The sequence below is a fragment of the Rhinolophus ferrumequinum genome, chromosome 27 (genome assembly GCF_004115265.2).
Source record: "Rhinolophus ferrumequinum isolate MPI-CBG mRhiFer1 chromosome 27, mRhiFer1_v1.p, whole genome shotgun sequence".
Classification (NCBI taxonomy): domain Eukaryota; kingdom Metazoa; phylum Chordata; class Mammalia; order Chiroptera; family Rhinolophidae; genus Rhinolophus; species Rhinolophus ferrumequinum.
This window is the reverse complement of record NC_046310.1, coordinates 516,038-535,791: the sequence shown is the minus strand read 5'-3', so window position 1 is coordinate 535,791 and position 19,754 is coordinate 516,038. Positions and strand designations below refer to the sequence as shown.

The window sequence follows — 19,754 nt, the reverse complement described above, 5'->3', positions numbered from 1 at the left end:
CACCTGTTTAGGAGACTCTGACCCAAAGTGAAATAGTTGTTTCAGGTTGACGCTGATTTTTACTAATGTCACCATGATACTAAGAAAAAATCCTGGGGGTGGGGTGGAGTGGGGTGTGCCGTCCAGTGAGGAAGCTCTGTGGCAAATGGAAAAGTTGGTCTGATTTGGTAAATACCAAAGTTTTCTTGGAGGACTGATGGTGGGAGGCCTAAGGCCTGCCCGGGGGCCCTCCGCAGAGGACCCAAACTGAGCCCTGGGGCTGGGGGAGCCCAGACAGCCCCAGGCTTCAGGGCAGTCCCCAACTTATGCTGGGTGCCCCCTAGTACTTGGTTGTCAAATGTACATAAACTATCAGTGCCAACTGTGTCTGTCACACCCACCCAGATGACCCCAGCGACCACATAGTTGCCAGAGTGGAGAATGGCAGTCTTGGCCCCAGAGCATTCTGGGTACTGAGCATTGTCTTTCCGGTCTCTGCCCTTGTAGCCCTCTCCACCTCCTAAGGTACAGCCTGCCCTGGGACCTAAATTGACTCAGTTTCACTTTGTTTCACATATCCCGGAAGAGCTGGAAAAGTGCACATGCGTGGTTAGAGCTGCTCCTTGCCTGTGGTTTCTTGCTCTCTCGATTGCTAAAAACAGGCTCCAGAGGCCTGAGAAGACAGAGGAGAGGTGACAGGAATCAGCCTTGCAAGAATCTTTATTTTCCCACTCGGTCTCTTTTGCAGAGCTCTGCCTTCTACATTCTGGAACAGGGTGGCGTCCTGTGGGGGCCCAGGGTGGGGAGACTGTGGGCTGGCGCCGTCTGTGTAGCTGCTTCCATCTGGCTATGTCTGAGCTCCAGGCAGGACCTCTCAGGCCAGTGTCACGGGGAGACAGGTGTGGGCGAGCCCCTTCCTGGGACTATAGGGAGGGCAGTTCCTGAGTCAGGAAGGAGACAACCTCCATCTCAGTCTCAGCTGTGTGTGTCCTTCAGAGCAAGGTCTGGCGTGAGGAGCCCCTGGTTGCTTCTGGGACCGGAGACTTGGCATCAGCACATGCAGACCTCAGGGGCTGAGTGCCCGGGAGACGGTGCCTCCTGGGCGATGGGCAGCCCGTCAGGTTCAAGGCCAAAGGCTTTGCCTGCCTTCCTGGGAGGTGCAGGTCAGTGCTGCCTGGAGCCGGTGCCCTGGAGGTGCTGCTGTGCAGATGGTGAGGGGATGCAGGTCTCCAGGTGGACTAGCCGGGGCCCGGTCACTCTGAGCCAGGTCTGCATGGAGGGCTTGAACTAAGACTGCTCGTGGGGACAACACGCTCTCCTGTGTCCTCTGCAAATGCAGGGCGGCGCTGGTCGTCTGACATCAGGTGGGTTCTGTCTCCTTGCCTTCCTTGGTGCTTCCAAGGTGCCCAGGGGATCTTCCGAAAGGACAGACAATGCGGGCCTCCCTAGGGAATAGCTGGGGTGAGGGGTCGGCAGCTCAGAGGCAGAGCAGCCCGCTGGGCCTCTGATGGGTCCCCACTTTCCCTCTTCCAGAGACTTCAGCTGCCAGGCCTGGTCACCTGTGCTCCTAGGACACGTGTGGGCTCAGGGGGAATCTGGGTCCTTGTTCTCTGGGGGCATCCAGCCCTCACATGTGGGGTGAGGAAGCAGTCAGTGATAGGAAAATGACCAACGTCAGGCCAGACTTTTCCCAGCTCTGGTGTCTGGCGTGTTCCTGGGCAGATGCAGGCGGGGATGGTCCTGGGATCACCCTCTTGCCAGCTCAGGAAGTGGTACAGCTGGGACAGTTTTTAGAGCTTCTCTGATTGTTTTCCCTTTAATGGCAGCAAAGCACATGGTGTCCGTGTCATACACGCAGAGGCTGAAGCTCACAGGACACCTGGTGTCTCTCAGATCTGCTGAAACGCTAGCTCTGGTCCTTAAGTTCAGAGAGACAACTGAGGTTCACCCTGGTGTCCCGTTGGGGCCACTGGAGGAAGCAGAGGCGTGGCCAGTGGTGGAGACCTGGCGCCTGGCCTTGGTCCTTGCTGGTGAGTGTCTTGTGACCGCACACACTCGCTTCCCCGTGTGCATCCTGGGGTCCCCAGGCTGCAAGGCCTGCTTTCCCCAGACCCGCCTTCCCAGGCCTGGGGAGGGCGCCAGGCCTCAGGGGCTGGGTTGCCCTGGCAGCTGGGCCGCATACAGGGCCAGGGTGTGGTGGAGAAACTGGTACTGCTCCGTGGTCTGGATCATGCCCCCCCTGTGGGACAAGCACATGCCATGAGTCCCAAGGGTGAGCCTGACACCCGTCACACTGACTCCTCTTCTCTGCTTCCTCCTCCGTCTTCTGCCCCTCAGACCTTCCCCACCAGGGGCTGAGCCTGGGGTGGGCCACGTGAGGAGCATGGTCCTGGGGGACCAGCAGCTCCTGGGGCAGACAGGCCCCTGACCCTCAGGCCGGGCCAGGAACATTCCTGAGCCCCAAGATTTCCTCTTCCCGCGATCTTAAAAGTAAAACTAATAACCCCATACATGTGTACAGCAGGTTCTCATGTTCCCAAACCACGTTCACACACGTTCACTCACGGCAGCCCTCTGCGGAAGGGGCCATTACTTCTCTCTAGACAGACAAACGGGGCCTAGAGAAATACCGTGGTTGCTCGGTGAGCTGCAAGTCAGCATTTGCTCCCTGGTCCTCTGTCTCTAAATGCAGTGACTTTTGTGCATCCCTTGTATCTAGATACTTGTATCCGTAGTATCCCTCGTATCTAGAACCAACCGTACGCCATGCCCCCACCTTACCCCTGAGTAGGGATTTGGGAAACAGCAAGACAAAAACAAAAGAGCGCTGACGGCACGGCTGAGCCCACAGAGCGGTCCATTTCACTCCAGGCCCCCATGCTAAGGCTCACGCTCAGATTCTTTCCTGGGGGCTATTGCCAGAGAAACAGCTCTGTAAGCAGACGGGACTCCTTTCTTTCTCACAGGAAGTGCCGTAAGCGCTCTGACCCCGCGACGCACGGGGACCGCTCACGCTCTTGCTCCTGCTGACACCCACGGACCCACCTGTCCAGCCGCAGTTGGCATACGATGCCCAGTATGTCCACTTCCCCTCGGGCCTTCAGCTGTTGACAGCCTATCCGGGTGGCGATGAAGCAGCCGGTCCTGCCAATCCCTGCACTGGGTGTAGGCGGGGAGCAGTGGGAAGTCACAGGGGAGTGGGGAACGTGGGTCTAGGGAGCAAACTCCAGAGAAGGCAGCAGGGGACTGAGCCCACTGCACTTGGGGGCTGGGGACATGGGGCTGGAGAAAGGTGGCAACACCTGTGCAGCTCGTAGCTGGCACTGGACGAGTGCCGTTTCTCACTGGCCTCGCTCTAAACCTATGCCTCGTCGCCCTGGGGTCCCTGTGTGGGTTTCGATGAGCTCTCTTCTTAGCAGTCAACAGCGGTTTCTAAGTGACAGTGCCCACGCGGGACTGGCTGGCCCCCGAGCCCTCCTCATCTGACCAGGACTTCTGTCCAGTGCAGACTCTTTAAGCTCCTGACATTCAGCCTGTTCCCACCACTGGTCCTTCCCACAGTTCTCTCTCCATCACTCCATCTGGCCGTCATTTTAAAACCTTCTCAGCCCCCTTCTTAGCAAGTTGCCCTGTGTGAATCCCTGACAGAAGCCGCTCGTCACCTCCCAGCCTGAGGTCCACGGGCCACTGTGTGTGGGGTCGGGAGCCCCTCTGTCTGGACTTCCTGCCTCTGTTTCCCCCACCCCCAGACGGTGTCCTTGTTTTAGGTTTATCCGCTGCACGCCCCCTACTCCATCCCAACCCACTTTTTACACTGTAGCTAAAGCAAATCCAAGTTTCTCAGCCGCTATGAGGGCCCCTGGTCACCGGGCGTTACCGCCTCACCTGTCCTCACTGTCCCCTTAAGACCTCCTGGCCCCCAGCCTCTAGCTACTCCCAGCAGTGTGTCGATTTGAACATCCGTCTCCAGGCCTTTGCACATGCTGTGCCACCTTCCTGGGACACTTCCCCAACCCTTGTCACCTTTCATGGTTCAGCTTAGCTTAGATGTCCCCTCTCCTGGAAAACCTTCTCTGGCCAAAGTGGGCAACTTGGTCCTGTGACCCCGTGTGCCCTGTGCCATCTGTCACCGCACTGTATCCTGCTTGTCTTATCTGTGCACCTGTCAGGGCAGAGTCCCCCATCCTGTTCACAGTGTCCCCTTAGCCTCTCACACGTCCTGACGGCAGCAGGCTCTCATCCGGCCTTGTCCAATGACTGTTGATCCCCTGCCCCAGCAGACCCCCGTCTTCCTGACACTGTGTTGCCTCCCTGCGTTGTGCCTGGATGTCCACCCACACACTAGGGAACTGCACGAAGGAGGAACTAACGGAGCGCTGGCTGAAGCAAGAGGTTCCTGTCGGTGAGAACTGGGCCTGCCCAGGAGAGGCCCACAGGAGGCAAGGGGACCTGGCCCACGGGCTGCATGGAGGGTGGGCGCCATACCTGCAGTGGACCACAATGGGCCTGGTGCTGGCAGCTGCCTCTGGGCTCTCGTCCACCTCAGCCACGAGGCGCAGCAGCGGCCCAGCCGACTCTGGGGTCTGGTGGTCAGGCCAGGCTGAGAAGAGGACGTGCTTCACTGGCCGGCACTTGTCCTGGTGCTGGCATGGGGACAGGTGTGAAAGCTGGGTCAGGTGTGGCTCTGCCAGCCTTCTGCGCTGGCACCAGCGGAGGCCAAGGCTGGAATGGTCCCAGGGGGCTGGTTACAGTCCCCGAGCCGTAGGCCCAGCCATTTTCCTGCTCATCACCCTCTCCTCCCAAGTGCTGGTGGGAGCGCTGTCCGCGACAGGGGCAAGTCCTGGCTCGGCCTCCAACTAACCCATGACTTTGGGCGGGTGCCTTACCTCGAGAATGGGACACTGACAGCGTTGGTTCACTTCCCAGGAGGCTGGGAGGGTGACGAGTGGATAGAGAAGCACTTTGCCAGCCACAGAAGCCCTTCTAAGCACTTTGCATGTGCTATGTCCAGCTCTTTGGATTTGGACTCCCTGAGGCTGCTTCCTCAGGACTCCAGGGCCCCAGCCCTGCTCCCCAGGCCCTTCCTGCTGGCTCCCACCTGTTCTGTCACCTCTGCCCCGTTACACTGGAGGCCCTGACAGGCACCCAGTCTCTCAGTCCTGTGCCACAAGCACTTCTTTCAGATGTGGGTTCAAGGAGGTTTAGATGAGTGAACCTTGGCTCCCAGGGGAGGTCGTCCCCGAGTCCCAGAGAGGCTAGGGGTGGCCCAGCTTCCCTGTGCACCTGTCCTGTACCTGGATGGTGAGCTGCCGAACCGTGTATTCTGGGAGCTGCTTCTCTTCTTGGACGCAGACCCGGAAAGGCCCATAGGTGTCCTCTTCTGTGGGCCAGTAGTGGACACATTTCTAGGAGGGAGGGAGCTGGGAGTCAGGGGGAGGGCACATCAGCTGGAGCAGAAAGGGATGGGCCCCTCCGCACCTCCCACCCCACTTGGGGGCTCTCCTGGGCTTGACACCTGCAGCTGAAATGCTCTCCCCAGCCCACCTTCTGGCTGGAGGGCCTCCCTGGAGTACATTGCGGGATCTTTGCTGAGAGGGGCGAGCTGGGCCTGGCTGTAGGTGTTCTCAGCTCACAGGGGAGTCCTGAGCTGCCCTGAGTTGTAGCTGTGTGTGTGTGTGTGTGTGTGTGGTGGGGTGAGGCGTGCAGCGCTCTGCATCACCGAGGACTGTGGCTCTCCTCCTACCTCCTTGCCCTCGCGGAGAGGAGTGAGCATGACGATCAGTGACACGTCTTCCTGCCACACCATCTCCCAGAAGTCTGCCACTGTATTGGGCATGGGCCCCTGAGTGGCGATGTAGGTCTTCTCCTGCCCGTCGTAGCCCTGCAGAGGCGGGTGCACAGGAGAAGGGGTGGGGACGCAGTGACAGACAGCTCTGGGAAGCCCCAGACTCTGCAGAGCCTAGGATCAGGCTGAAGCCAGTGAGCGTGCACATGCAGACACACACGTGCACGTGCAGACACACACGTAGACACATGCAGGCACACGTGCACACACAGACACACACCGGAAGCCACATGGTGCAGAGGACGTGGGTTCTGGAGTGAGGACCGCCTGGGTTCAATCCCTTTCGGCTGCTGACTAGCTGTGCCACCTGCTTCCGTGAGCCTCAGCTTCCTCATCTGTAAATTGGGCACAATCTCTGTCTCGCAGGAGTGTATTGCACGTTAAAATCAAAGTACACTGAGAGTCTTGTGCGTATCAGGTCCTCTTTAAATGCTGTCTCCTTCCCTGCTGCTTCCTCTTAGCATGTCATCAGAAACTGCTATTCAATATTTGTTGAATGAATGTTTCTTCTTTTACATATTGCTTTGATGTATTTAGTAGCAAGATGAGGCACACTCTTGTCAGCCCTCTTTTCTCCCCTTCAGAACCCTCAGCCTCTTGCCCGAAGATGGTGGTGAACTCCAGACCTCTGTTCACCTGGTTTCTGCCGGCAGGTGGGGGATGGCGTTCTCAAGGGTCCCTGCCTGACCCTTTCCACCTGTCTGTGCCTCACCGCTGACCTACCCGCTTCGGCCCCTAGAGGGCGCTGCTTTCACATCCGGTATTTGGGGCCTGAGCTGTGGGAGGCAGAGCAGAGCTTGGCTCCCACGTGATGTCCACAAAGGAGGGGCTGCATGGCCGGCAGGTAAGGTGGGCAGGAAAGGCGGGCGGGTGGGGGTGGGGGTGAGGGTGGGGAGAGACAGAGAGAGACAGAGAGAGACAGACGGGCACAGAGGCAGCGAGGAGTGCCCATTTGTGTTGGCACCTCCCCTGCAGGCCTCAGGTGCCATTAGCCTTTCAGGTGCTTCGAGCCACAGGCTTGAAATTGTCCTCAACATGCCCGCTGCCTCCCTATTTCTAGGTTGTCAGGGATGAGGCAATAGGGTGGGTTCATGAGACCTGGGAGTCCCTTCATTTCAGCCCGTTTTCTTGGGGGTGTCAGCCTGCTCAGGCTCCATGCCAGCCTGGCAGGACAGAGCAGCAATGAGTTGGCGTAGGGAAGCCAACTGCCCCGCGAGGAGACGCTCCTGAGGACGTCCCCTCCCCCCACGGCCGCCACTCACTCGGATGTAGTTGGCGTTGATGTAGTCTCCATCCTCCTGGCTCTGTGCTCGGCCAAGACAGACGCGGCTCTGGGGATCTAGGACGTGAAATCAGCAGAGATCAGAGGTCAGACGGTCAGCCCCCTCGGGCCACAGTGTGTGGAGCCCCCCTTGGCCATCTCGCGTTTCTGTGCTCATCAGAGCACCTGTGTGTAGCTGCGGCTTGTTTTCCGTGTAGACAGTAGGGAGCCACAGCGTGCTTTGACCGGGAGAGGGGCATGACCCAGCCACTCGGGAAGGTGAACCAGTGTGGGGGCATGGGCTGCCCAGGAGAGGGGCGGGCAGCAGAGACCTGACGGAGGGCACTTGAGCCAGCACGGGGAGGGCAGCATGGGTAGCATCGTGTCAGGAAAGGAAGACAGGCCCTAGGAGGAAGCTTTTCTGGGGGCAAATACGGGATCCGACAAGTGAGATGCCTGAAGTCACACAGCGATGAAGTGTGTGCCAGCCTGTCCTCCGGATCCAGTCCACTCAGGACGAGGAAGCTACTCGTGAGAAAGGGAGCGGGCACCACTTTCCCAGCACCCTGGGCGCCAGGAAGTTCAGACAGAGGGACCTTCCCTCTGTGGTGGCTGCGGGACGGGTTACAATTAGGACACGGGGAGGGCTGTCCCCGCCCCCCTGCCGAGAGAGCCAACAGCCCCACCACGCCCACGCCCACGCCCACGCCCACGCCGGCACAGGCTGGGCGCAGCGGGACAGGATGGGCAGAGGCCCTGAGCTGAGGCTCCAGGACTGGACGTTGCTGAGGTGGGTCGGCCCCATAAGGATCCTCTGAGGGGGTAGAAGGAGAGAGCGAGCGTCCCCATGGGCCACCTGCTCGCGGGCCTCAGGCTGCCGCTGTGCCCAGTCTGTCAGGCTTGCCGCCCCGTGACCTCCCTCTCCATCCTTATCACTGTTCCCTTGCCAGCCACTGCCCTGCCTCCATGCCAGATTTTCAAAGCCCCTCTCTGGGGACCACAGCGGTGCTGCCTCTTTCCCTACAGACCTTTGCTAGGTGTTTCCCACACGTGAGGAGGAGCAGGAAGCAGGTTTGGTGTCACTAGCTGTGTGACCTTGGGCAAGCTATGCAACTTCTCTGCACCTCAGTTGCCTCATTCGTAAAATGGGGATAATAACCCCACAGTTCCCAACTCAGGTGTCCTTTCAGGAGATGCGTCCCTACGAGCACTGGAGCAGTGCCGTGGCTCTGCCTTGTTCCCTGGTGCTCAGGCCCCACTGCCCAGTGTGTGGTGTTGAGATTTGTCTGCAAGGGGAGAGGCCCACGTGCGGCCACCCTTCCCTGGCCGGGCCGTGCGTCTTGCCTTCGGTCGTCTCCAAGCCCCGGGGCAGAGCCACCTCCCTCGCCCCCTTGCCGTGGTCCTTACTTGGCAGGATGGTCTTGTATCGGTCCTTGGAGGCGTGGCCAGGAATGTCCAGCTCTTCGGGGTTCACAAAGTTTGAGGGGATCTTCTGGCAGGGCAGGACATGCGTGAATAGCCGAGACCCCTCCAGCCCCCTTTGCCCCTCCACCCTTTTCTGGCAGAGCCAGGCCCTGGCTGTTCGGTCCCTCCTGGAGTGAGCATGTGGGTCTGGATGGAGGGAGGGCAGAAGAGGAGCACCGGCCAGTGTCCTCCCTCGAGCTCTACCCACAGGGGCCCAGGGTGCACCAGTGCCAGCTGGCTGCCTCTGCATCAGGGGGGCAGAGTGAACCCCAGGCTCTTACCAAGAATTCCTCTTCCAGCTGCTTGGGGCTGGGTGGCTGGTGCTGCAGGGCCCAGCGGGTGAGGGGGCGTCCAGCTGTGCGCAGAAAGTGTAGGGTGACCTCCCGGGGTGTGTTCACTGAGCAGATGGGTTCCACGGCCCCCAGGGACCGCACGTCCAGCACCAAAGCAACGTTGGAGCCCCGCCTACAGGCACACACAGCCAGGGCCTGGTGATGCCTGGTGACATTCGCTCTGCTCCCGGGGTACATCTGAGGAGGCCTCTCTGGTCTTCCCCCAACTTGTGGCCCAGTGAATTCCAGTGAATTCCCAGCTTCAGGCCCCTGCTGCTAGCCCTTCTCCCTTGGTCAGCCACAGCAGCGCAGCCTGGAACCCAGGCACTTGCACCCGCTGGCCACCTCTTCCCATTCCTGACCTGGCCCCCCAGAGCTTGGCCCCCTTTTCCAGGGACCCCTCCACTCAACCTGGGGCTTAGGGAGCATGGGCAAGGTTGCCATGAGACTTTGCACCCAGACATGTAGGGTATGCAAATGACATGCAAATCAGCACGTTGGGTTTCCCTTCCAGACTGGAGTCAACACCTGAGGGCCCTGTGGACGCAGCTGTCAGGGCTGGTGGGGCCCAGGGAGGGGACACAGGACAGGGCTCAGGGCTGGAAGGCCCCACCCCCAGGAAAGAGCTCACCTCTCCTGCAGACGGACGTGCCTCTTGGCTGGCGCTTTGGCCGGGGGAGGCTGGGTCATGGCTGTCCCCAAAGACCAGGCTGGCAGCTGTGCTCTGGAACGCCCCCCACAGGCCTGGACCATGCTGGGCCCAGGGGAGGCTCACGCAGCCATGAGGCTCTCCTGAAAGAGACAGCTGCTCTGCTGCTGACCTCAGGCCTGCCAGGTGGGATGAGTCTCTCAAGCCCAGATGCCTTCTGCCCTCTGGCTCATTTTCACTGGGGGGACTTCTGTTCCCCACAAAGTGGTATTGTTTTGACCACGGGAAGGACAGGGTTTCCACGGGGGGCCGGCAGTCTAGGTCCGAGGAAGGTCAAGATGAAATAGAGAGTGTGGGTGAAGGTAGGACAGAATCCAAAAGGAGCAGACAGGTGGGGAGGGGCTGCCAGAGCCCAAAGGTCACAGGGCTCTGAGCTGGGGACCCAGGTGAGAGAAGGCGAGGGAGGAAATGTGAAGCGGGTGTTCCGAGTAGAAGAGGGGGCGCGACACCACCTGCGAGCCCAGCCAGTCGGCCTTCTTGGAGTGAGCAGCTTGAGGCTTAGGGAAGCCGTGGAGCCAGGTGGGGACCCAGACGGGGACCCAGGCGTGCTGGTTGCTGGCCCCTTGCAGGACTCGGTCCTAACTGCTGCCAGACCCCCCCCCAAGTTCATCCTGGCTTCTGGTCTCTGTCCAAGGAGCTGGACTGGGGGTGCGTCTTCCCCCTCTGCCCCACCCCCATCTCCTGCTCCCTAACCGTCACAGGAAATGGCCTCACCAAGCCCTTGAGCGGCAGCGCATGGAGAGGCCACAGCTGGGGGCACGAGAGGGGCAGGGAGGTGGTGGGGCCATCTCCTCCTGGGGACAGTCCCCATCTACCAGAGCCAGGGTCACAGCTTCTGAGACACGGTGGGGGCATGTTCGGGTCCCTACGGCCGCGGGGGCCAAGGTGAGGGGACAGAGAGGCCCTTGCAGAGGTGGATGGCCCTTGCAGAGAAAGGGGCTCTCGCACCAGGAGGGCTCCTTCGCTCTGCTCTCCTGGCAGCTCCCTGTGCCCCCTGCTCTGGCCCTCGGGGACGTCAGCTAGACCTGCACCCATTTCTCATCCGGGCCCTGTGGCCCCCAACGCACCTCCTCAGAGATGCGTGCTGTCTCCCCAGGGTTCCCACCACCCCAGGGCCACAGGACCTGTCTTCCCCCATTCAGCACTTACCGAAGCTGCTGTGCCCCCAGGCTGCCTGTTGCCAGATGTCTGTCTGTCCGTCTGTCTTTGAGGCTGAGGAGGCTCCAGGAAGCCAGCTTCCTCCCTCCGCCCCTCCTTGCAGCCACCCACGCACGCCCAGATGCACGCTGCCCTCTCGCCACCGCCAGGGGTCAGGTGCCTCCTGCCGGCGCCCTCCGAGGGCGGGCGGCGGGCACTGTCACAGCTCTGCTGCCATGAGCCCCAGGCCCTGCTCCTGGGGATGGATGACAGCTGATGTTCCTGACCACCCCAGGTCCCCCAGATCCAAACTGTCTTGCTCTCTGCGGTGCTTGTCTGGTCTTCACCACGTCCAGCCTCTGCCTGCTTGCTGCCAGAGCTCAGCTGACCCCTAGCTCCATGCTGCCCCCCACACAGAACCCAGGCTTCTGTTGTGCAAGCTGACCTTGGCCAGAGACTGCTGTCCGCCTGTCTGGTCTGCCTCAGAGCCCTCGCCCCGGAAACGTTTGCCCCTTCCAGTCTTGGGAGCTCAGGGTCGGGCACAGGCTGCGCCTTTGCAGAGCAGAAGAGGAGGAAAGGCCCAGGCCAGGCCAGACGGGTCATCCCCAGGCCCTAAGCCACACCCCAGCTCCCAGCTGCCTCTGGTCCGACCTGGGCCAGCCACCTGGGAAGGGCGTAGCAGAGAGCTTGTAGGAGGACCTGGGGGGCTTTCCCGGGCCCCAACCCCCTCCAGGCCTCCCGGAACCCAGACTCCCACTCAGAATTCTTACAGATAGTGGGGCATCTTGGCTCTCACGCCAGGGCACTCCCATGTCTCCTTTGCTGCTGGGGCGCCTGGATGCCTGGGGCCTGGGGAGTGGCCCTCAAGTCCAAGACTGCAGTGCCCCCCGCCCCAGCCTGGTCTCGGCAGGCCCCTGGCTGGCCAGCAGCCCAGCTGCTTCATGCTGCCTGTGCTCTGCTCCCTTTAGCTTGTAACGTTCCGAACACCCTTCCCTTCCTGGCCCCCAACACGCACAATCCCGTCCTCTCTCTTCCTCCCACTTCTCTGATTCAGCCATCAAACAGTGACAGCAGAAAAGGAATGACGTTACAATAGGCACAGGGGTGGGCACACAGGAGAGGCAGCGGGGAGGGGCTGGCCTCTCGGCCCATGGGGGAGGGGGCTTGAGGGGAGCAGGGCAACCCTTTGGGGCCTGGCCACCTCCTGGCACTGCCCTTGCTCTTGGCGTCAGGGGCCAGGACAGGCCCTTCACGGAGCCCTGCATGGCCAGCTGGCCCTGGCTCCTTTGTCCCTGGTGTGTGCTCCTCTGGGGCGGGGGCTGTTCCTGCGAGGAGGTGTTCAGAGCTGGGTAGTGGTGCCAGGACACAGGGAGGGGTAGGAGCCTGGGCGTCCCTGGACACCTGCGGGGAGTGACCTGGGGCTGGCCTCGGCCTTACCATCTCAACCCAACAGTGTTTCCACTGGAAGATAGTGGGGGCCTTGGGGACCAAAGGGGGGGCAGGAGGGGACTGGAAAGACAGCCACCCCCTCTGGGCCAAGCTGGTGATTGTTTTCAAGAACAGGAAGCGAGGGGACCACAAGGTGGGGGGAGGAAGTGGCCAAACCCCCCACACACACACACTTGTGGCCAGTGCCCCAGGTTGCCATGGCCCGAGCCCATTGGCTGTGAGAACCCTAACCCCGCAGCAACTTGAGGAGCTGAGGTCTTAGGCAGAGAGCAGGGAAACTGGGGGTCGGGAGGTGGAAAGGCCGTTGGGGGTGTGGGTGTGGCAAGACAGGGGCTCAGTTCCCTTTGGGTGTGTCTGCCTCCTGCCCTCCTCCTGCTTGGAAATGCCCAGACAGCCGGACACCCAGATAGCCGGACAGCCGTGGAGGTGTGAGGTGTGACGTGGAGCTCACTGGAGGGGTGAGAGCACCGCCCACAAGCCTCTCCCCAGCCTGGCCTGGGGCCTGGGACACCCCATCTGCTCTGCCTGGTCGGGACTCTGCCCCATCCAGGCTCGGGGGTCGGGGGGAGGGGGAAGGGAAGCGGCCTAGAGGTCCCTGGAGGACTTTAGGACAGAAGAGAGCCCCTCCCTGTCTCCCAGGCCCAGAGTCAGCAGAAAGGACGACTGCTCCACAACGCAGCCCTTTCTTCCCAGGGGCCCTCCTGTGCCCCCACCCCCATGTCCCAGGGTGCCCATAGGTGCACACGCATCCAGACAGACATGATGTCCTCACAGCTCACATGTGCGCATGACTGTGTCCCCTGCACAGGGCCGTCCCTGGTCTCAGCGCCCCGGCCCTCCTCCCTGGTCACTGTCCCAGGCTGTGGGAGGGACACCGGGAAACCTGGCTATCCGTCTGCCCTGCACCTCTTCTGCCTGGCGGCTCTCCTCCCCCCGTGTGGGGTGCCCGAGGCCTGCCTTCAGGCAGAAGAGGAGAGGGCTGGCAGAAAGCTGGCTGGGACAGCTGTGGCAGAGACCAGGCTGGCTCACCCTGGGAGCCAGGATGCCTGGGCGACCCCCACCCTCCTCGGCCTCCAGGCTGGCTCTCTCCAGAAGGACCAGTAAGGTGCTCTGAAACCTGGGGAGGACCCAGAGGCTCTCTGGGGAGAGGATGTGGCTTTGTGGGAGTGGCTGCTGGGAGGCACAGCCTTTGTGGGACTTTTCTTGCTGAGTGGAGAGGCTTGGGCTGGGGAGGGTGCTTTATGCCAGAATCTTTCTGCAGCACCTGCATCCCCAGCTGCCCCAGGCTGGTGGGGGGCTGCAGGTGTGCTTCTGTGGCTAGGTGCCCCATGGACTCCTATGGGGTCCGTGCTGTCCCCAGCAGGCCCTTTTGTGGGGACTCTTGGGAAAGGTCTGAGACACCACTTACCTAAAACTATGTCATGATCCTTGTCCCCGCCTTTGATTCTGAATCAGGACGTTCCCACCACACCCCCCCCACTGCTGTGAGACTACTGGAGGTGCTCCTGGGGGGGCGAGTGGGGCGGGTACCCCACCTCTTGGCCAGACTGAGACCTCCCTTTCACATGAGTTTGCCTGGGCGCTCTCCCCCCACTTCTTTTGAAAGAGCACACGTGTGGACGTGCACACAGAACCCATGTGCACATGGCACACACGTGCACACAGCCTGGGAAGTCTGCTGAGTCTGCAGTGCTCAGTTTCCAGGCCCGGGTCCAGGGGCCGGTGGGCAGCGCTGAGGTTTGGGGCTGGGAGGCTCAGGGGAGGGCGGGCGGCCCAGGCTCTGGCCGAGCTGGTGTCTGCAGGCCTGTTCTCCCTGCCCAGCTGGCCCAAGACAGGCTCCCACGGATGCTGTCTGGTGTCCAGCTCTGTACCTGCCTGCTTACTGCATAGCCCTGCCCTGGTGGTCTTCACAGAACCTGCTGCCAGGTGGGGGCTGGGGAGCCGGAGAGGAGGGGGGAGGAAGCAAGATCCTGGGGGCTCCAGGAGCTCCTCAGAAGTTCCAGGCTGAGAGGACCCCCTTTGAGGGCTGTGAGCAGGATGTGCGTCTGCTCAGTAGTGGGAAGGCCCAGGTTCAAGTCCAGCTCCTGTCTTCGTGCACCCTGGACATCAGCGTCCTCAGCGGGGCCGTGAGGGTGTGTGGCCAGGTGGGCCCTTCTGGACCTCTCTGTAGCGGGAGGTGAGCTGCTTTGTAGCCCGAGAGATGTTTTCTGGCCCCAGAGGCATCTCACCTCCCATCACAGCCGTGGGTGGCAGGGACCCACAATCCTTGCTCTTGGCTGCCATCCCACCCTTGCCAACCACCAGCCAGCCTGCAGGGGCAAGGGGAAGGCTGGGGAGACTGTTCCTCCCCACCCTCCACCCCTAATTCTGCTCGCTGCCCTCCTCTGGCTCTGGGACTTCCTGACCAAGGTAAGGGTGGCAGTAGGGTCCCTTCTCTCAGGGGCCCATCTCCCTCTGTGGCCCCCCAGGTGGTCTGCATTAGGCAGAACAGCCTGCTGCTACCCCCCACCCCGAGGGAGCCCAGACAGAGCCCCTGTGGCCAGTTTCTGGGCTCCCCACAGCCAGGGGCGCTGCCAGCATCCTGCTGCAGGGCCGCTTCCCAGGCCTAACTTGGCACTGTCTGTCCTTCCTGCAGCACCGTGTCCCCTGGTCGTCGTGCTGTGCACCCTGGGTACCAGGGTCCTGCAAGCCCCTGGAGCAGCTCCGAGGGGCCACTTGGCTGTATCTAGTGCTCATGGAACTCCTAGGTCCTCCTAGGTGGCACCAAGCTGCCTGCAGCGTCAGACGGGTCTCCAGCCACACCTTCCTTCACCTCTCCCTGGGCACCCCTATGGGCTGACGCTCACTGCCGGGCCCCATTGGGCAGTGGGACCCAGGGCCACAGTGCGGACCTGTGAGTGCTGGGACATCGGGGGCACAGCAGACACCCCTGAGCTCTTGTCCTCTGAGAGAGCAGGCAGGTGGGGAGGGGGTCCTTCAGAATCCAACAGAGTAGGGGTGAGGCTCAGAGAGAGAGCGCCTGGCAGATGCCCCCTGAAAAGGTGAGGTGATGTGATAGTTTTCACTGAACCTCCTCTCATTTAACCCTGCAAACAGCCCTCTGTGAGTCATACCCCCCACGGCATGGTAGAGGGAGCTGAGGGTCATGGAGGGGCAGGACCCAAGGTCACAGCTTCTGAGGGGCCACGCTGCCTTTGCCCTGGTTTTGCTGTGAGAGGTGGTTTCTTGGGGCGGAGATGGGGACGGGAACCAGATGGCCTGGGCTCTAAATCCCATTGTTGCCACTCGCCAGCTGTGGGTCTCTGGACAAGTTGCTTGCCTTCTTTGTGCTTCAGCATATCTTTCACAGGGGTGGTGACAGTGGTGTCCCCTTTGCGTGCTGCGAGGAGTGAATGTGAGAGGTGGCGTAAGGCCCAAACTGTTTATATTGCTATTGCTGTCCGTGGCCAGACCCCAGAGGGCCCAGGCCTGCACCCATGAGTCCTGCCTGCAGCCCTGGGTGATGGGTGGAGACCAGCTTCCTTTACTTTCTGCCCTTCCGTGTGTCATATTCTTGACTCAGAGGGCCGTCCGTCCATCCAAGGTGGGGCTTTGCACGAGTCTATTTGCAAACACTATTCACCTCCTGCCATCGAGTCGGTCGGCCGGCCAGCCAGCCAACAAAAACTTGAGTGCCTTCCCTTTTCTCGGTACAGGGCTAGGTGCTGAGGCTGAGAATTATGAATAGACAGTGTAAAAAGGAAGACTGACAAGTAAATGGACGGCGTACACACACACACACACACACGTCTGTGACTTTACATCACATGCGTTGGCAAGAATATGCATGGTGTATTTTGAACCATATGAACTGTGTGTGTAGATTAAAATCAATGAGTATTGGGAGTTTTACATGGTTCAGGTCAACATTTCAGGACTCAGAAGGGCCACCTGTGTAGGGAGTCAGGGAAGGCTTCCTGGAGGAGGAGAAGAAACTGAGTGGCTCAGGGGTCTAAGTAGGAGGGGCAGAGAGGAGCTTTATGGACCTGGCCTTGAGGGTGTGAACTAGAGGGACCTCAAGAACCCACCGTCTGGGGAGGCCGCAGAGACCCATGTCTTTCAAGAGGTTCTCCTGGGAACGAGGGAGCGGACTTAGTGCCCAGGGCATCTGGACCTGCGGGGCTGGCCCTGAGAAGGCTCTAGGCGAGGGGTGCGGACAACAGAGAGGGAGGCAGGTGGTCATGCAGGGGGGCTGGGTCATTCCCAATCTGTTTCTTCCTTGACCTTGCAGTCCCCGCTTCCCTGGCCAGCCTGAGCCTGGGCCTTGCCACCCAGCCTCCTGCCCTGAGGGCCTCCTGGAGTCCCTCTCACCCCCACCCCAGGGCAGGGACGCTTCCAGCTGTGGCTTTACAGCTTCCCCCCAGGAAGGCCACCTGCGGGCTGCCTGGGGGTGTCTGCTTGGACAACGGGCTGCTTTGCGGTACCTGCAGTCCTGCTCTGGGTGTGGCAGTCATGCATGAGGACCACCAGCTTGTGTTTCCCTAGGTCAACCCAGCAGGTGTTTATTGGGGGCCTACTGTGTGCTCGTACGTGTGTGTGCGCACAGGCATGTGTGTTTGTGTTACATCCACCCCGCAGTGACAAGTGCTGTAATAAGGGAAACAAGCATGGTGCTTAGGGCACATGGAAGGAGAAATTGAGCCTATCCGAGCAATCAAGGAAGGCTTCCTGGAGGAGGGGACATTTGCTCTCTTGAAGGATGAGTAGAAATTGGATAGTGATGGAAGAGAAGGACAGTGTGTGCAGTGGGGCTGTCGCTGGTGGGGGATGAGATGGGAGGGGCAGACTGGGGCTGGATGCAGGGGCCACCTGACTGTTAGGCTGAAGGCTTTGGATTTTGCTTGGTGAAGAGCACCGGCTGGGAGACTATTCCTGGCACGTCAGTCTTGTTATTTTCCTCTAGGATTTCCTTGCCCCTCCCAGGGGGTGGGGGCCTGGGGTGGTCGTTATGGGGTCTCTGAAGCCACCCCTCCTTGGAGTTCTTGCGGCACACAGGCGTTCATGTGTTTGCACACATACAGGCGTGCACATAATGTCCTCGCTCCTGGAAATCAGATGAGGGCTATTTACTGCTGTGCTTGGTGGGATCTGGGGGACCCAGGAGCCACCATTTCACATGTTCCTGCCCTCTGCCCCCACAGGGCTACACCCACCGGCAGGAATTCACTGCCAGCCAGGGGCCATCAAGAACATTCTGGAGGACTTCTGGCGGCTGGTGTGGGAGCCGCAGGTCCACGTCGTCGTCACGCTGACCATGGGCATGGAGAACGGGACGGTGAGCATGCCTGCAGTTTCCGGAAGTGGCCACCAGATGGTACACGTTCTTGCAGGAATGGCCCTGGCCGTCAGGTCCCCCAGGGCTGGTCAGGCAGGAGTGAGGCTTGTCAGACCTGGAGATGGCTGAGGGTCTCAGGGAGGGGACCAGCTCCTCAAGGTCCCAGCTTGACTCGGTTTCCACTGGCCTCTGCTGCTTCTCACTGTGTCCGCTTGACCTTGCTGTAGGCAGAGAATGGGTCAGGAGACAGATGCGGGGTGGACTGCCCAGGATAAGCACCAAACATGGGGCATTCTGCATCCTTTCCTGCAACAAGCCTGGTGGAATGCGACCAGGGGCTCAGCCGTGGGGAGGCGTGGGGACACCGGGACGGTTCTGCAGGCGCCATCCAGGAAGCCACCAGGTGGCGCTGTGGACCACCGTGCGCTCCGAGGGGTCGGGGCGGGAGACTCAGGAAGCCCTTCTAATCAGGTAGGGCAGGCGGGAGGGGTCGTTGCCCCGTGTCTGTCCCCAGGCGCAGTACGTCCATCTCTACGACTGTCTGAACAGCGCGCCGGCGGACGGCCTGCCCTGAGCGGTCACTGGCTGCACGCAGCATAGCCGATCTCCGCTGGCTGGGCAGCGCCCAGGCAGAGTGCGGAATAAAAAACGTCGTCAAGCCCGAGGCCGAGTGTGTCCTTTCTGTCACCCTCCAAGGAGGAAAGAAACGACCTTAAAGATTGTGGGACACGGGGCCCAACGCCAGGGCCTGGTGGGCAACTGTGAATTGGGCAGGGCCAGGCTGGGCCGCTCGGCCCCTGGGCCGCGGGAGGTTAGCGGCGGTTGCAGAGACCAGGAGGGTTGATGGAGCGTCTTGCGTGGCGATAGGGGATGGCCGGCGTCGGTGTGCACTCTGGATGGACCATGGATCACGCGCCTGCTGCTTGGCGTGGGAGCAAGGGAGCTGCGCCTTAGCTTGGCGTGGGAGACACCAGAGAGAGCAAAAGGTCTAGTCTAAGAAGAGAATAGGGACTCGACCCCCGCTGTAGCCATCATCCGGCACCCCCAGGGCCCTGGGGTTCCAGCCTCAGGGTGGTTGCGCTGCAGTTGCGGCTCTGGCCTCCAGGTGGCGCCAATCTGCCGCGTTTCGTGCCCTGACAGCAGCTGGGATGGTCCCTCAGCCCGGCCTCCTGGCTGGGTCCTGGGCGCAAGATCAAGGTGGTACCAGGGCCGGAGGTCGGCTGAGCCACATGCTACATACACTCAATGGGTGCAGTGCACCCCCGTTTCTTTAGTGGCAGGACACAGCCGCTCAGAGAGGGGGTCCTCCCCTTTTCCCACCATCCCCATCCCAGCTGGCAGGGGAGCCCTGCCCAGCCTGACCCTTCTGAGGACAACCCCTCACTTCCTTCCCTCCCCCAGGAGACAGGGTGCTGAGGACCGACCCCCCCCCCATCAGCAGTGTGACCCCTCTGGGGTCTCAGCTTCCTCCTGTGGTGGTGGAGAGGTTGGGGACCTAGAGGAGCGGTTGAGGGCCTCTCCCACGTCCCATCCCGTGTGACTCCGTGGCTGTCCCCGCAGGAGGCCCTGGGACCTGGTTCCAAACAACTGCAGGTCGCTCGCCGACGGGCTGGCTCTGCTCGCTGTCTTTGGGATCCTCGCTGCTTTTTTCTTTCCTGGGCGGAATCCCTGCCAGCTCGAAGGAAGGAGGGAAGGGGAGCGAGCCGCAGCGCAGACGTTTCCTTGACTCCTCCTCCGCCTGGGTCTCCCTCCCTTGCCAAGCCCAGCCTGTGGAGCGGAGTAACGACGCACTCGGCGATGCCTGCGCCGCTCTGACTACACCGTCCCCGCGCCCCGCCGCTGCGCCCCAGCAGAGCCCGCGGGGAGGTCCCTGCGACGGCGCAGCGCCCGCCGCCACGATGCCCCGCGCGCCCGGGCTGTGCGCGCTGTGGCTGTGCGCCACGCTCTGCGTCTCCCCGCGCGCCCCCCAGCCCAGCCCGGGGCCCGCTGCCTGCCCGGCCCCCTGCCACTGCCAGGAGGACGGCGTCATGCTGTCCGTGGACTGCTCAGAGCTGGGACTTTCTGCTGTGCCCCGGGACCTGGCCCCCCTGACGGCTTACCTGTGAGTACTGGCCGCGTGCCCCTCCTGGCTGCCGGCCTGCGCCTGCTGGCCTCAGTCTGGGCCACCTGCCTTGTGGGTGCTCTGAGGCATGGGCGCCCGGGTCTCTTCCCTTCCAGTGGACGGGCTGCCAGGGTCAGACTGAACGTCAGACAAGAGCGGCTGC

The 19,754-nt window shown here is 61.4% G+C and overlaps 2 protein-coding genes across 6 annotated transcripts in view; one reads left to right on the top strand and one right to left on the bottom strand.

Moving 5' to 3' along the window:
* Window positions 1-868: 868 nt before the first annotated feature.
* On the bottom strand, window positions 869-10,998 carry PTPN7 (protein tyrosine phosphatase non-receptor type 7). 4 transcript variants are annotated; one of them, XM_033099470.1, is made up of 10 exons: window positions 10,740-10,899; window positions 9,513-9,673; window positions 8,831-9,014; window positions 8,493-8,574; window positions 7,087-7,163; window positions 5,723-5,860; window positions 5,274-5,384; window positions 4,465-4,622; window positions 3,025-3,138; window positions 869-2,218 (listed from the first exon to the last, which is right to left on the bottom strand). In XM_033099470.1, the coding sequence occupies exons 2-10, from the start codon at window positions 9,632-9,634 to the stop codon at window positions 2,125-2,127; spliced, it is 1,080 nt and encodes a 359-aa protein (XP_032955361.1). In that variant the 5' UTR covers window positions 9,635-9,673; window positions 10,740-10,899; the 3' UTR covers window positions 869-2,124. The 4 variants fall into 4 exon arrangements, 2 of the variants coding, with proteins under 2 accessions (XP_032955361.1, XP_032955360.1); XM_033099469.1 differs by having other exon boundaries at window positions 8,493-8,577; window positions 10,740-10,886; XR_004422244.1 differs by lacking the exon at window positions 869-2,218 and adding an exon at window positions 6,045-6,159 and having other exon boundaries at window positions 5,274-5,399; window positions 8,493-8,577; window positions 10,740-10,998.
* The window catches only part of LGR6 (leucine rich repeat containing G protein-coupled receptor 6), a 91,975-nt gene continuing 79,283 nt past the window's right edge, over window positions 7,063-19,754 (top strand). Inside the window, exons 1-2 of one of the 2 annotated variants that reach the window (XM_033099468.1) lie at window positions 7,063-7,192; window positions 17,357-17,490. Coding sequence is in view for 1 of the 2 variants with exons in the window: in XM_033099467.1 (XP_032955358.1) it covers window positions 19,389-19,591 (203 nt within the window). In the remaining variant the exon portion in view is untranslated. Of the gene's footprint in view, window positions 7,193-17,356; window positions 17,491-19,388; window positions 19,592-19,754 lie in introns of those variants that run through there. The other variant, XM_033099467.1, reaches the window with a different exon arrangement.

Excerpts from the sequence above, each read along its gene's own strand:
- PTPN7 (XM_033099469.1), bottom strand. The coding sequence starts at position 9,634 with ATGGTCCAGGCCTGTGGGGGGCGTTCCAGAGCACAGCTGCCAGCCTGG. Across the intron at positions 5,385-5,722 it reads CTCTCCGCGAGGGCAAGGAG|AAATGTGTCCACTACTGGCC; the intron begins GTAGGAGGAGAG and ends CCTCCCTCCTAG. Across the intron at positions 3,139-4,464 it reads CCCATTGTGGTCCACTGCAG|TGCAGGGATTGGCAGGACCG; the intron begins GTATGGCGCCCA and ends GCCTACACCCAG.